The sequence below is a fragment of the Mandrillus leucophaeus genome, unplaced genomic scaffold (genome assembly GCF_000951045.1).
Source record: "Mandrillus leucophaeus isolate KB7577 unplaced genomic scaffold, Mleu.le_1.0 Scaffold775, whole genome shotgun sequence".
NCBI lineage: Eukaryota > Metazoa > Chordata > Mammalia > Primates > Cercopithecidae > Mandrillus > Mandrillus leucophaeus.
In genome coordinates this window covers 7059-22636 of record NW_012108419.1, presented here as the reverse complement: position 1 = coordinate 22636, position 15578 = coordinate 7059, and the positions used below count along the sequence as shown (strand labels likewise).

General features: G+C 36.7%; 1 protein-coding gene across 1 annotated transcript in view; it reads left to right on the top strand.

The window, feature by feature from the left end:
- CFAP44 (cilia and flagella associated protein 44) overlaps window positions 1-14645 on the top strand; it is a gene marked incomplete at its 3' end in the record, with an annotated part of 44746 nt that extends 30101 nt beyond the window's left edge. The window contains exons 7-15 of the mRNA XM_011966826.1: window positions 1620-1836; window positions 3887-4001; window positions 6911-7075; window positions 9178-9333; window positions 9630-9677; window positions 10269-10368; window positions 10911-11005; window positions 13670-13879; window positions 14535-14645. Of these exons, the coding sequence (XP_011822216.1) occupies window positions 1620-1836; window positions 3887-4001; window positions 6911-7075; window positions 9178-9333; window positions 9630-9677; window positions 10269-10368; window positions 10911-11005; window positions 13670-13879; window positions 14535-14645 (1217 nt within the window). The remainder of the gene's footprint in view (window positions 1-1619; window positions 1837-3886; window positions 4002-6910; window positions 7076-9177; window positions 9334-9629; window positions 9678-10268; window positions 10369-10910; window positions 11006-13669; window positions 13880-14534) is intronic.
- Between the last annotated feature and the right edge of the window lie 933 nt (window positions 14646-15578).

Sequence of the window (15578 nt, the reverse complement as noted above, 5' to 3'; positions counted from 1 at the left end):
GAAGGCTCTGGGGAAATAGGAACACTTTTACACTGTTGGTGGGAATGTAAATTAATTCAACCCTTGTTGAAGACAGATTCCTCAAGGATCTAGAACCAGAAATACCATTTGACCCAGCAATGCCATTACTGGGTATATACCCAAAGGAATATAAATCATTCTGCTGTAAAGAGACATGCACATGTATGTTTATTACAGTACTATTTACAATAGCAAAAACATGGAACCAACCCAAGTGCCCATCAATGATAGACTGGATAAAGAAAATGTGGTACATATACACCATGGGATACTATGCAGCCGTAAAAAGGAATGAGATCATGTCCTTTGCAGGGACATGGATGAAGCTGGAAGCCATCATCCTCAGCAAACTAACACAGGAACAGAAAACCAAACATTGTGTATTCTCACTCAAAATGGGAGTTGAATATTGAGAACACATGGGCACAGAGAGGTGAACAACACACACCAGGGCCTGTTGGGGGGTGGGGATGAGGGGAAGGAACTTAGAGGATAGGTCAATAGGTGCAGCAAACCACCATGGCACACGTTTACCTATGTAACAAACTTGCATGTTCTGCAGATGTATCTTTGGTGTTTTAGAAGAAATAAAGAAAAAAAGAAAAATGATTTATTTAATGGAATTGTTATGGGAAAGCGGTCCTGATCCAGACCCCAAGAGAGGGTTCTTAGACCTTGTGCAAGAAAGAATTTGAGGTGAATCCGTAAAGTAAAATGAAAACAAGTTTATTAAGAAAGTAAAGGAATAAAAGAATGGCTACTCCATAGGCAGAGTATGGAGCAATAAAAGAATGGCTACTCCATAGGCAGAGCCCAAGCAGTGGCTCGGGCTGCTTGGCTAAGAATACTCATAGTTATTGTTGATTATATGCTAAACAAGGAGTGGATTATTCATGAGGTTTCCAGACAGGAAAAGGGTGGGCAATTCCTGGAACTGAGGGTTCCTCCCTTTTTACGCCATATAAGGTAACTTTCTGATGTGGCCATGGTATTTATAAGCTGTCATGGTGCTGGTGGGAGTGTCCTTAGCATACTAATGCATTATAATTAGCATATAATGAGTAGTGAGGAAGACCAGAGGTTGCTTTCATCACCATCTTGAATCTGGTGGTTTTGGGCCATTGTATTTACCACATCCTGTTTTATCAGTGGGGTCTTTTGACCTGTATCTTGTGCCAACCACCTATCTCATCCTGTGAGTTAGAATGCCCAGCCTCCTGGGAATGCAGCCCAGTAGGTCTCAGCCTCATTTTACCCAGCTCCTATTCCAGTTGGAGCCACTCTGGACACTGCTGTCTGACACTCTGACTCTGCTATCTAATATGCTTTGTGTTTCTCCCCATGCCATAAAATGGAATATGTTTTCAAAGTGTTTTTCTCATGCAGTATGTGATTAAGATTTCTTTACCCTCCCCCTTCATATAACATAATTCATTCTAAAGCTAAAGAATGGTGAATGTTTTTGGAATTGTTCCTTTAGGGTATTCTTGGCATTCTTACATCACCATGGGCTGACTCCCTCTCTATTTTTTTACATCATGTTTTTGAAAATGAAATAAATGTGCCCTTATTTATTAGGCTTCCATTCATCCTTCCAGATGGGACTGAGAAGGGATATGCTTATGTGAACTTTAACTACAGCGGTACCTTGCTGGCGTCTGTCGGTAGCAACCCTGACTACACACTGACTATCTGGAACTGGAAAGAGGAACAACCCATACTGAGGACAAAAGCTTTTTCTCAGGAAGTTTTTAAGGTTACTTTCAATCCTGATAATGAAGAGCAGCTTACTACATCAGGATCAGGCCACATCAAGTAGGTCGGGTAACCAATAGAAGTGCTAGTATGTATCACAGGAGAATTTTTCTAAGAGGACCTAAGAGCTAGAGACTTCTTTTTTTTTTTGCTGTTTTGGTTAACATTAGAATTATTTAAAAGTATGTTATTTTAAAAGTTAACTAGTAATGCCCCTTTTCTAATTAGATATGTGGGATTTTGTTTCTGCAAACAGCATAGATAAAATAAGAGCTTTTTTTTTTTTGAGATGGAGTTTTGCTCTTGTTGCCCAGGCTAGAGTGCAATGGTGTGATCTCAGCTCACTGCAACATCCACCCGCTGGGTTCAAGTGATTCTCCTGCCTCAGCCTCCTGAGTAGCTGGGACTACAAGCACCCACCACCATGCCTGGCTAATTTTGTATTTTTAGTAGAGTTGGGTTTCTCCATGTTGGTCAGGCTGGTCTTGAACTCCCGACCTCAGGTGATCCACCCACCTCGGCCTCCCAAAGTGCTGGGATGACAGGCGTGAGCCACTATGCCCAGCCAAATAAGGACTTTTAACTATAGTCTGCTGCCTTTTTGTAGGCTCCAACTCCTAAAAGAGTTTGTGTAGTGTCTTAATAACTAAAATCGGGGTGGTATTTCCAAATTCATATTGAGCTTTCACATCCACTACTGAATTTCTTGTTTGTAGCAACTCAGTCTTCATCTGTAAAATAAGAATTATCACAGTATCATTCCTGACAAGGAACACTCAATACGAAACAGTGGCAGAGCCTACTCTTGATCTTATGTCTTGCTCCAAACTCCATGCTCTTTTCATTGTATCATACCCTTGTCTATTTCCAGGGTGCAATGATCTTGTCTTTCTCTATCTTTGTTCCCCTTTGTCTCATGCATTTGCGTAACAATCTTCTACCACCCCAGAGCTGCCCATAACTTGATTATCAGAGTCTGTTTAAGAGAAAGACATTTTTATCTATCCTAAATTCCTCTTGTCTCAATTTAAATCTGGTCTTTTTATTATTCACTCATTAGAAATATAGACTAATTGAGCAGATTTTTAATTGTGATCTTTGGGGAATTTTCAAATAAACTTCTGCTAGCTATATGTTAAAATTTTCCAATTTCTTATATTTTCTGATTATGTAGTAAAATCTGTATTTTCTATGCCCCATATCTTTGGGGAAAAGGCAGACATTGAACAGTTAATTTCATGTGTGAAGTGCTATGAAGGAACCCAGAGTATATGGAAGCATATCATCAGGGGACCTACCATTCCTTTGGAGAGGATGTTGGCTATCTAGGCTTTTGGCTTTGTATCATTGGCTTGTTGATACTCTCAATTATCTATTTTATATCTACTTGTATATTTCTTCTTTTTCTATGTGGTCTTCATCATCCTGTCCATTTGTTTAGACTATTAATAAGAAAATGTTAGTAATAACATTTATTGATTGCTTTGATATGCTAGGCACTGTTCTAAGAATTTTTCAACAGTTTTATGAGGTAGGTGTTACTAATTTTCTCATTTTATCCCTGAGAAAATGAAGGCACAGGGTGATCTAGAAAAGTGCTCAAAGTCACACAGTTTGTAAATTAGAATTCTTTGGAAAACTTTTATATCTTCTAAAACAATACTGTCTAAGAGAACTTTCTGACAGACTGGGAATGTTCTATGCTGTCTAATACAGTGGCTGCCAGCCACATGTAGTTACTGAGCACTTGAAATTGGCTAGTGTGACTGAAACACTAACATTTTGATTTTATTTAATGTTAATTACTTTAAATCTAAATTTAAATAGTCACACACAGCTGGAGGCTACTGTATTAGGTAGCACAGCCCTAAAATATAAGATGCGTGAAGGCAGGAAATTTTATATTTCACCTATTTTGATCATTGCTGAATTCATATTGCCTAGAACCTTGCCTGACAGGTAGTAGATACTTAATAAATCTTAATCAGATAAATGAATGAATGAATGAATGAAATAATATATGCAACTCTGAAATATGCAAATGGGTCATATTAAAATAAAAATCAATAAAATATCTTTGAGGTACATTCAGTCTCTTTCTTGTTTGTAGGTTCTGGGAAATGGCTTTTACATTCACAGGTCTCAAGCTGCAGGGATCACTAGGTCGATTTGGCAAAACAACCACTACTGATATAGAAGGCTACATGGAACTCCCAGATGGGAAGGTGAGTACAGCCACTATTCTACAATATTAAAATTGTGTTTTTAAGTACATATATGAAAGCACACATATGTGAAAATATATTACATTCTAACAAACTCTGCCAATAACAGCTATTATCATTGTAAATGTAATGAAAATTTAATTTTACTTCTTCAATTATCAATTATAATTAAAATATTTCCCTGAAATTGTCATAATCCATATGTACCCACCATTTTCTATTTTCTTTTTACTAAATATAAATGTGAGCATTTTCATATATTAACATAATGACATATTTGTTACTTTTTTTTTTTTTTTTGAGACAGAGTCTCGCTGTGTTGCCCAAGCTGGAGTACAGTGGGGCGATCTCCGCTCACTGCAAGCTCTGCCTCCTGGATTCACGCCATTCTCCTGCCTCAGCCGCCTGAGTAGCTGGGACTGCAGGTGCCCGCCACCATGCCCGGCTAATTTTTTATATTTTTAGTAGAAACGGGGTTTCACCATGTTAGCGAGGATGGTCTCCATCTCCTGACCTCGTGATCCACCCGCCTCGGCCTCCCAAATATTTCTTACTTTTAATTATGTCACAGAGTTGCAGTATTTATATTACTTATTTTTCCCCATTTTGTCTTGCTATCATGATCCAAGAAGACTTATTGGGTCAAAGGTTATATACAGCCTTGTGGCATTTATTTTTTTGTCAGATTATTACTCAGAAAGAGCAACCACTTTATAGAGGCATCTGCAACATTGCAACTGTAATCTGTTAATTTATTCTTTAATATTGTTAGTTGCTTTCCTTTCTTCCTCTTATAAAATTTATAAGCATATTGCCTGAAATAATAGTTAATTAGGATTAGTTCTCTATCAGTATTTTACATAGCTTCCTATTAGAATGAATTATAGATTATTATTTGTGATCATCTCAGTTGTAAGTAAATGCCAGCATACAAATATTACTCTAAGGAACCAAGTGGTCTAGTCATCTACCTGACTGAATTTTCTCAATTCAAAAGCATGGTATAGAGGAGGAAGTAAAAAGCCTTGGATGCTGGCTAAAATGTATCTAAATCCATGAGATGATCTTAAATCATCCCAGCTTCAAATTCTCAATAGTGTAAGAATTAAGCTAAGATAAAGGTCAATAGAATCCTTGTTAAAAACCTGGTATGAGATATATATTTTTAAAGGGTTGGTAGAATTTGTATAGATATAGGGAAGAAATAAGCCATTTTAAATGATAGAGGAACTAAAGGAAATATTTAGCATTAGAAATAAATATCAGATTTTTAGAGGGCAGATTGGAATAAACCATTTATGTTGGCAAAGAGTGGAGACTTTTGGTTGAGAAGTATGACTGGGTCCTAGTGTACAAGGAGTTTAATAGGTAGAGAACTACTCTACATGGGAAGAGTAGACTTGCAAATGAAAGAAGTAATAAACAAATTTGGCCATAAAATGCCAGGTTGATTAGAAGAAGGGAAATCTGGAATCAAGGAAATGAGCTAGAATGGAAGCTGTTGCTGTCATCTAAAGAGAGATGATCAAGGGCCTAGACTTCTTGGAACAAATGGAAAAGGCAAGCTAGATATGAGTCACATTTCAGAAAGGAATGCCTTATAGGTTTTTGTCATCGTTGCTGGCTTTCATCACTGGACAGAAGAAAATAAGTCTAAACACTCTACCATAAAAGGCTGAGGCTTAAGAACAGAATCAGTAAAGTTGGTAGAGTTGTTAAAAAATAGGTAGACCCAAGAAATAAAAGACTGAACAAAATCATCAGTTTCTCTAGATAAGGGGGAGATGGAAATGCAGACCTCTAGAGCATGGAGGCAAAAATTAGAATACAGTTTCCCAAAGTAAATTTTTATGGAACATCAGTCTGTACAGAAGCTCCATAAAAATAAGACATTTTAAGTCAAATTCCTTTGTATCTAAAAATTCATCTTGGTGATTCCCAGCAAATACTTCTCTATTAAAAGTTCCCAGGGGTCCTAGAGAAAATAAAGTTGTTTGACTTTGTTTATCCTAGCATCTGCCTTCTGGGGCTGTGTAGTCAGAATAGGAGGTTTTGAGCCACCTTGCTTGTATTAGAATGCTGACTGGGTAGTTTTGGGCAAGTTACTTAACTGTTTTGTGCTTCAATGTTCTCCTTTGTAAAATGGGGGTAATAATAGTCATGGCTACCATTGGCCCATATGGTTCCTTTGTGGGAGTCAGAAAAAGCTGTTTCTTCTATGAGAATGAGGTACCCAACATGCACAAGTGTACATGGTATCCCTGATAAATGTACCTAGTTCATACGGTTTTTTGCATTAAATAACTTAACATATATAAAGTACTGAACCAGTGCTTGGCACAGAGTCAATACTCAATAAATATTGCTTTATTTTGTGACGCTTGTTTAATATCTTAACAACTAATGTTTGGTGTCATGCACTTGGGAAAATGCCAGATTAAACAGATTAATTTGAGAAAAGTTTTAGATGATTAGCCTTGTTTGAAATTGGATACTATTATGCTATAATCTACTTAACTCAGGACTGGCCTTACAAGTTATCTAATATCTAAAATTTGACAGTATTACATTTAAAAAGTAGACTCTTATCTAATTCCACTCCTGTCTTTTGTCCTAAGAGATGTACCAAGAAGTCTATTGTATACACACAGGAACAATTACCAACAACATACAGCCTAATCACAAAGATGTAAAACTGATAATAATCCTGGAAGGAAATACATCAAAATGTTATTAGTAGTTGTGTCTGGGGTAGTAGGTCTTCATTTATGTATTTTTTAATTTTTCCATTAAAAAATTTTATAATCATTAAAAATAACCTTAAAAATAATTTTCACCTACTATTTGAGACATAAATACATACACTTACCTGTTTTGATGCACATTTCTTTTTTCCACATATCTGCCAGGTACTCTCAGGGTCAGAATGGGGCAACATGCTGCTTTGGGAAGGTGGTCTGATCAAAGTGGAGCTCTGTCGAGGTACAAGCAAATCATGTCACAATGGTCCCATTAACCAGATAATGCTGGATGAGGGTGAAGTTATCACGGTTGGGTCAGATGGATGTGTTAGGGTAAGTTTTCTTGATGCTTGGATGGTAGCACCCACGTTTAAGACTTGTAGATCCCCCAAAGGGTTTTATTTCTCATAAAGGTTATTTTGTGAAGGAGATCAGTAGTCATTTACTCTCCAGCCCAACTCACTTTAAATGATGCTTCTCTTGTGGTAAATATTTGCATTCTTGTCAAAATTAATTTACTGCATTTTACCACTGAAACTTTGAGAGGGCCTCTTGTTATTTTGATTCTGTTGAAATAATAACTTCAGAAGATGAAAACTCATGTTAGCACAAGATGAACAGTAGACCCACATATCCTTCCAAAAGGCTCCATATGAATGGGCCATTTTGTAGGAACAAAGGTGCTGAACATTTGTTAGTTATTTTTCACTGAGGTTACCAAATAGAAATACACCCAGAGGTGAACTGATGGAGTTTGCCTATGAATGCTACATTCTTCTTGCCCGTATGCTAGGGACCTCACTTGCTTTCTCTTGTGGACACTCTTTTGCCCAAGCCTGGGATAAGCTGGAACATTGCTCTAGCATCTAAGTCCCCTTGATTGCTGTTGTCACACTTCTCCCGCCCACTCTATTTAGCACTTTCTGTTCATGAGTATGTTGACCCGCTGTGGCTGGTCAACCTGTAGCCTTGGGATTTGCCTTGTAGTCCTCTTGGTAGATATTTTCAGTGGGGCCTTTCATAAGAAAGTGGTAGTGTTCTATTGACATTGTTTAAGAAGTGTTATCAAAAGTGAGATTGTATTTTTTTTTAAGAGTCTGGTCACTCTGTTGCTACCAATTGAGCTTACTGTGTTTAGTATTGTTTAACCCATATCTCCCACACTGGGTCTTCTTACCACTGGCTTTTTGAGCCCCAGTGTATGTTTTTACTTTTACAATATTAAATTTAATCTTGTTAGATTTCACACATTGCTCTGAGAATCTTTTGTGTCTTTTATTTTGTCATATGATATATTTGCTGTCTTTCTAAGACATACGTTACCCGAAAATGTTCAAATAACAAGTAGGAGAAAACTTCAGGAAAAAAGAAGTTAAATATTTCATATAGGATCCCTTCATGGACACCAGTAATTCCTAAGCTTGCTTCTCTTTTCAGAGTCTGTCCTTGTCTTTTCAGTCCTTCACACAGTAAATCTCTACCTCTTACCGTTTAGAGAAAACCTAGCCCAACTCCCAGGGGTTAGTCTGATCCTAGTCTGATTCTTAACCCTAACCCTGACCTTCAGATATTTCTCTTCCCCCAACCAGGCTAATCTATGGGACAGTCTCCCCAGAGTTCCTTTCTCAAAGACTCAGTTATTCAGTCTAGGATCACATGGCAGGGTATGTCGCCAGAACTGTCCAGAATGAACTTTGGCCCCTCACAGGGGAGGTTCTGCTGAGCCTCCTTGCCACCATGAGGTAAAACTGTGCTCCCTCACTCTTCTTGTAGTATTCTGGACTCCTCTCCCAATGAGCAACAATCTATACTTTACTGTCTCACTGTGAGATAGTAACATTTACTATCTCACTTACTCTGAAACATGTTTGGTGGTATGCACTTGGGGAAATGCCAGATTTTCCCAATGAGATAATAAAGTGTGAAATATTAATATTCAGGAAGAGAAACATTTTCTAATGGAGACTTTATCTACATCTATATTGTTTGCTTCTAATGAGATAGTGCTTGAGTCATTAAGCAAGAAGCTGTATTTCCCCCTTCCAGGGGTCTACTAGTGTGTAGAAAACAGGGTTCATTATGATGTCTTGCTGAACAACTGAACCATATACTCCTATGGCCACTTTATGTAAAAAGAGATCTAATAGAAACCTTGAAATAACATTTGTTTTGGACAAATTAAAATTCTTATGCAAGGCTGTACATTCTCACTAATCTTTATAAATGTAAAGGAAACTGTAATACCTTACCATACCTTAGTTCAGAGTAACATTCCAGAGTTCAAGTTTTGGTGTTCTTATCACACCTGTTCATTGTTACTTTTCATGAAAGAACAAGAAATGACTTTTGAAAAAAAAGTCAGGGTTTTTCTGGCTTAGAAAATCAATGTTCAGAAACTACTGATTGATTAAAATATTTTCTTTACATTTTACAAGATATGGGATTTTGAGACAATAGACACTGCTGATACAATAGATGAGACTGGATTGTTGGAAATTGAGCCTATTAATGAACTTCAAGTAGACAAGAATGTGAATCTCTTCTCTATGATAAAAATGAGTGAAACTGGAAATAACTTTTGGTTGGCTCAGGTGTGTTGCATTCTTCTCTTTTGGCTCCTTAACATTACAGGGACAAAAAATTAAAATAATAGTATGATTGATTTGCCTACAAGTCCATTTGACTGTAAGTGTTATGAGATTGCTTGTTGTGTGGCTGCATTCTAAAATATAGAGTTGTTTTTATTAAATTTCAATTATACTTTAAAATATATGTGAGCTTTTGGTATTATTGCTTGTCCTTACTTTATTAAATCATAGGAAAAACATTTAAAAAATTTGATGAAAGTTTAAAATGATAAAACAAAAGTACTATTTAATTTTTTTAGGATGCCAATGGAGCCATATGGAAGCTTGACCTTAGTTTTTCAAATATTGTAAGTTGCCTATTATTCTTATTTTCCCCAAACTTTCATAGTAAAAACTTTTCTTATTTGTCTTTAAAGTATTCTTTATCTTTCTCCATATTTGATCATGGTTCTCATAAAAATCTTGTCCAACATGTTCTACTCTTGAGAATTCTCTCTCATTATGATTTTACATAAAAAAGTATCTATCTCATAGCATAATTTACCAGAAAAGTGGCAGTGACAACACCTAACATTATTAAGTGCTTTACAGTTTTTATAAATATATGGAATTTTCATTTATTTTATCTCATGTGATCCTCATCGCTACCCTATTTAGTAGGCAAGCAACTGTTATCTCATTTTACAGATGAAGAAATGGAAACTGGCATTTGAAGTGACTTGCACAAAATCACACAGCCATTAAGGGCAAAGCCCAGGAGTCTATCTGGTTCTCCTAAATCTGAACTCGTGTTCTTTCTAACTTTTTGGGCTTTTTCTTATTTCTATGTAAATAAAATCACACATGTGTTATATTTTTCCCTTTGCATTTTTTAAAACTTGATCTTAATTCTATGTCACCTTGTCTTTGAAATCTAGTAAGTGTCTGTCTATTCTCAGACCCAGGACCCAGAATGCCTCTTTTCCTTCCATTCCGGAGCTGTTGAAGCCGTGGCTGTTTCTCCTCTCACTTATCTCATGGCCACAACTGCCTTGGACTGTAAGTAGGAACCCTTAATAAAAATATATCTGGCCTTGTTTTGTTTTATTTGCAATACAATTTTTATATGTGTTTGACTTAAGAGCATTTGAGGATTTTCCCAAAAGGGGAGCCTCTTGAATGCAAGTGAGGTGAGTTGCAGAGACGAGAGGGCACAAAACGCAGCAGCCATGGTTATTGTGAGAGATTAAAATAAGGACACAATCTGTAAATTGTTCATGAAAATGCTGCTCATTTTGATATTGTCCGCATTTGTCTTTTTTCTATTCTTTCCATCTCCTTTCTTCCTTCTTAACTTATGGCAAATCCATATGGACTATGCAAGGTGAAATTGACCCACCAGTCAATCATCTGTTTTATTCTTTATTATTCATGTTTATGAATTACCTGTTTGAGGTTGTACATGAAATTTTTTACAAAAGAAAGTTATTGACTGATTTAGTTAAGAAATTTCTTGTTATAGTATTCAATATGTAAAAAGTAAGCAAAGACTTAAAAAATTATGTATATAATTTTTTTCTTTTAAAACTGTCTTTCCATAGGCTCTGTTCGAATCTATGATTTTGCTAGCAAAACTCTTTTGACTCAGATGAAATTCAAACAAGGAGGTACTGCCCTTGTTTGGGTACCCCGAATGGTAAGTTTGTTGTTATAATGAATTACCAGAATCTGTTGGTAAATATGGTATATCAATGCTATTTCTTGGAAATATAGATATTTGCTGACTCAAAATTTTAAGGAATAATAAAAGTTTTAAGTTAGTTTATTTTAGTAAGAATGTAATAGAAATCTTTACCATGATTGTTGTTATGGGTTTGGTTTTGTTTTTAGTGAAATTTCTGTTTTTATGCCACCTGTAGATTCGTAATAGTTTCATGTTGCAAAGCAGTTTCCCAACAGAACTTTGTGTCTCTAGCCTCGACCCATCTGACTTTGATTTCATTCATCCTATTAATATTTACAGAGTGCCAACAATGTGCCAGGTCTTGTTTTAGATTCTGGGAATATAGCAGTGAATAAAAAGACAAAAAACACTTGCCCCTCATGGACCTTATGCTTTAGTGGGAGGGAGGCAGAGACAGATAGTAGTCAAAATAAGTAAGTTAAGTACATTTTATGTTAGATAATTACAAGAACTATAGAAACAAATTAAGCTGGGATAGGGGGTTGTTCCATTTATCAATTGCTGTGTAATATACTATCTCAAAATGCAGTGGCATAAGATAATCATTTTATTTTGTTCATGTAGTCTTTGTGTTGAGATTCGGGTGACAGCAGGGATGGATTGTCTCTGCTTTAGGGTGTCTGGGAACTCAGCTGGGAAGACGTGAATGGCTGGGCCTGGAATAGCCCAAAGGCTTCTTGATCACAAGGCTGTCACCTGGGTTGGACGACTTGAAGGCTAGGCTATGCTGGGACTGCCAATAGGAGTGTTTATACATAATACCCTCTCCATGTGGCTTAGGCTTCCTCAGAACATGGCAGCCTCAGGACAGTCACACACTTTTTACATGGTAGCTCAGGGCTCCAAGATCTAGTGTTCCAACAGTAAAGGTAGAAGCTGATGATCTTTTATGGCCCATTCCCCAGAAGTTAAAATATCACTTCTACCATACTTGATTGGGTGAAACAGTCACACAGTCACAAGTCCCATACAGAATCAAGAGGAGGGGACTTAAACCCCATCTCTCCATGGCAGGCACATCAAAGATTTGCAGCCATATTTTTAAAATGCCATGGAATTATTTGGGGAAATATTTAATCTTTATTATTTTGGGTTGAAATTAAAGAGAAAATATTCCAGGCTAAAAGTAAATGTGGATATAACTGGAATGAGGGGGAATTTCATGATGGGATCAAGACCAGAAGGAGAACTTAGTCCAGGGAGCAGAGCCAGCTTTGTGATGAGGCTAGAGCAAGTAGAAATGACAGAGCGTTTGGATTGGCAGATCTAGCTCACTCACTATCCTAATCTAATTACACTCTTAACTGAAGTCTTAAAACTACAATCCAGGTAATTGAATTGTTTATTCAGATGGTTGTGTAATGTTCACAGCATGTTTCCTTTTTTAGGCTTATATCCGAGTAATGATCATATGGATTTTAAGCTACAATTAAAATGTCCCTTCTCCATACCCCTTTACCTTTCTGGAAGGCTACACATCAGTCTTTATGACCCAGCTCAGGTCAGACATCATCTCTGCATAGCCCTCCATGAATCTACCTTCAAGTAGAGTTAGGGCCTCCTTCCTCTGTGATTTTTTCCCCTTAGTGCTTGTGTGTATATCTCTTACAGCATTTATCACAGCATACTAGGATTATGTGCTTTATTGTCTTTCCCACTAGACTTTTTTCATGGTGACAACCATGCCTTATTCTTTGCATCTCCTGTGCCTCTATAGTTACTGGTACATTTAGACACTTAGTTAATTTTTATTGGATAAACAACATTCAACTGGAGTTGAATGGTGTACAACTTTTTTATTCCCCAAATTCTCATAACTGATTGTCATTGAGCTCTACAGGATGCCCAGGCTCTTCCAAGACAGCAGATTTGGTACATTCAGACATTGGTAGATTTATATCTCCAGCTGAGACTTTATGAAGACTCTTCTTAATGTGACGTGGAACCCATTTTATCATCTACTGCTTGCCTGTCTTCCTCTCCAGCCTCCCGGGGAAATGTTCTCTTACTCTAGTCATACTATAACTTTTTCTTGAATTCTGTTATTTCCTGCCACAGGACTTCTGCAGAAGTTATATTCTCTCTTAGGAATGCTTGTCCCACCTTCCTGTACCTAGCTAATTCCTGAGCATCCTTTTGTTATCAGCTCCACCATCTCTTTCTTAGGGAAGCCATAAGTTGAGGTCAGCCTTCTTTGTTATATGCTCTCAGAGAATGCATTTTTTTCTTTTAGCACTTATTTCAGTTCATAATTTCACACTCATTTATGTGATGATTAATGTGTCCAACCTTTCACTAGACCAAAACTCTGTGAAACCAAGCACTGAGTCTGTTTATGTTCACCACTGAGTGGCTGATGATAGGTGCTTAGCATGTGGTAGGCAGACACACTGCTGTTTGTTCATTCAATGTTTGAATTAACATTATTTATCCTTCCTGTGGTCACTGATTATAAAGAGATATGCTAGAATGGATAGTGGTTACCAGAAAGTGGTATAAAGGATTGCCAATGGGCAGCCAATATTAAATTACCTAAGTCTAAATAAAATATCTGTTATATAGTCCAACTTTCTCAATTAACTCGTTTCAGGTCCCTTATCTTTAATTTTTTCCAAGGTAAACTTCACTGGAGCAGAAATTATTGTAGGATTTGAAGATGGAGTTGTTCGAATTCTTGAACTTTATGATCCAAAAGGGCTCACGATTTTTGTGGGACGGAAGAAAATTTCGGATGCCGATATTCGCTTGAAACAGGTTTTCAAACCCCATACTGCTCGTGTCACTGCTTTAGCTTATGAACGTGATGGGGAAATTCTAGCCACAGGGGTAAGCAGTACATTTCCTTTCTTTTCTTGTTGAAATTTTATAGTTAACATTGCCTTATAAGTACTCCTACTTCATCATGTCTTATTTACTGAAATTCATTTTCTATCAATATATTCATATTTTGCTTTCTTTATAGTCATATTCTTTCAATGTAGTCTGTGAATAGCCCTCTTTTTAATCAGAATGGAGCTGGAGCATGTGAATAACACTTAAAAAATTCTTGCAAATTGAGTTCTAATGCTTATTTTAAATAAATAGGAAATTTCAACTGGGGACCATGCTAGTTGTATTGTTTATAATCGGTATTTTATTCAACATAGGTATGTTCTTATATAGAATTGTCATAAATGAAGAGAATAACCATGTAAATTCTTTATGCACTAGTAGGCGAGCATATGCATGGTAGAATTTTTTTGTGTGCATTTCTGAAAGTATGGTGATCATATTTTCAGAACCACATATTGAAACACATGGTTTGCCAAAAGTTCTAATGGGGAAAATGGAGCAAGTTTTAGAAATAAGAATTCTCCTAGAATAATCTGGGATATATGACCATTGTAGATAGAGATAGCGTATGCTATTAAATGCTTTTTTTGTGATCTATAGACTAGATTTCATACTAATATATATTTGGTGGATGTGTCTTTTTCCTTAGAGTAAAGATCAAACTGTTTTCTTCTTTGAAGTGGAAAGGGATTATAAGCCAATTGGTTATATTAATACTCCTGGACCTGTATGTCAGTTAATGTGGTCTCCTATGTCTCATGTAAGTCATTATTATTTGCCTTCCTGCTTAAATCTCAATTACTACATAGTGAAACTATCTTGTAGATAGAGAATAGCAGGTGGAATTTTTAGCCCACTCCTGGTTCCTGCAGTGAGGGTCAGGGATGCAACAACAGAAAGTTCAGGTGGCTGCTGCTGGGGTTGGCCAGTAGAGCATCACTCAGGAGCCTTCCTCTCTCTCACTGCCTCCTTTCTCTTTCACGGTCTTATTGGTTGACCATGATCCTCTCTCAAAACCCAGCGTTTTTTCAGGCTTTCCTCCAATGGGACTTTTGGCCACAGGCACGACATGTCGAAGTGCTTTCACCTTGATCAGTCAATCTTTCTGAGAATCAGAAGCTGAATTCTAAGGTCTGAATGTACTTTTCCTCATCTTTATCTCTTTGCTTCTCCTCTGCCCTCAATCCACATCTATTTCCTCTTCTATCCTTTTATTTCTTCTTTCTTAGCAATTGGTAATTCAGTATTGATTACTAATGTCTTTTAATGTCTCCAGTTTTAGTAAATGTGAGCATATGATAATTCAGTCATCTAAATATTGATTGACTGTCTAAACCAAGTGCTGTGCCAGGTGCCAGGATAATAATACTGACGAATTGCATAGAAGTGCCATCAGGATTCTTGGAGTAACATTAGTAATCTACTTTAAGCTTTTCTAAATAAAAGGACCAGAAAATACATTAGTATTATCTAAAAATGCTTTTTGAAATTAGTCAACAAATACTCATTGTTTCTATCTTTTCTAGGCACTGTGGTGGATTAAATAAGCAGTACAAAACAGTCTCTCGAGGAGAAAAAAATATACATTAAAAAAGTTAAATATACCTTGTCATTGAACAATAAGGTTTCACAAAGGAATTGATGACTAAAATATCAATGGTATAGACCAAGCTTGTCCAACCCATAGCCTGTG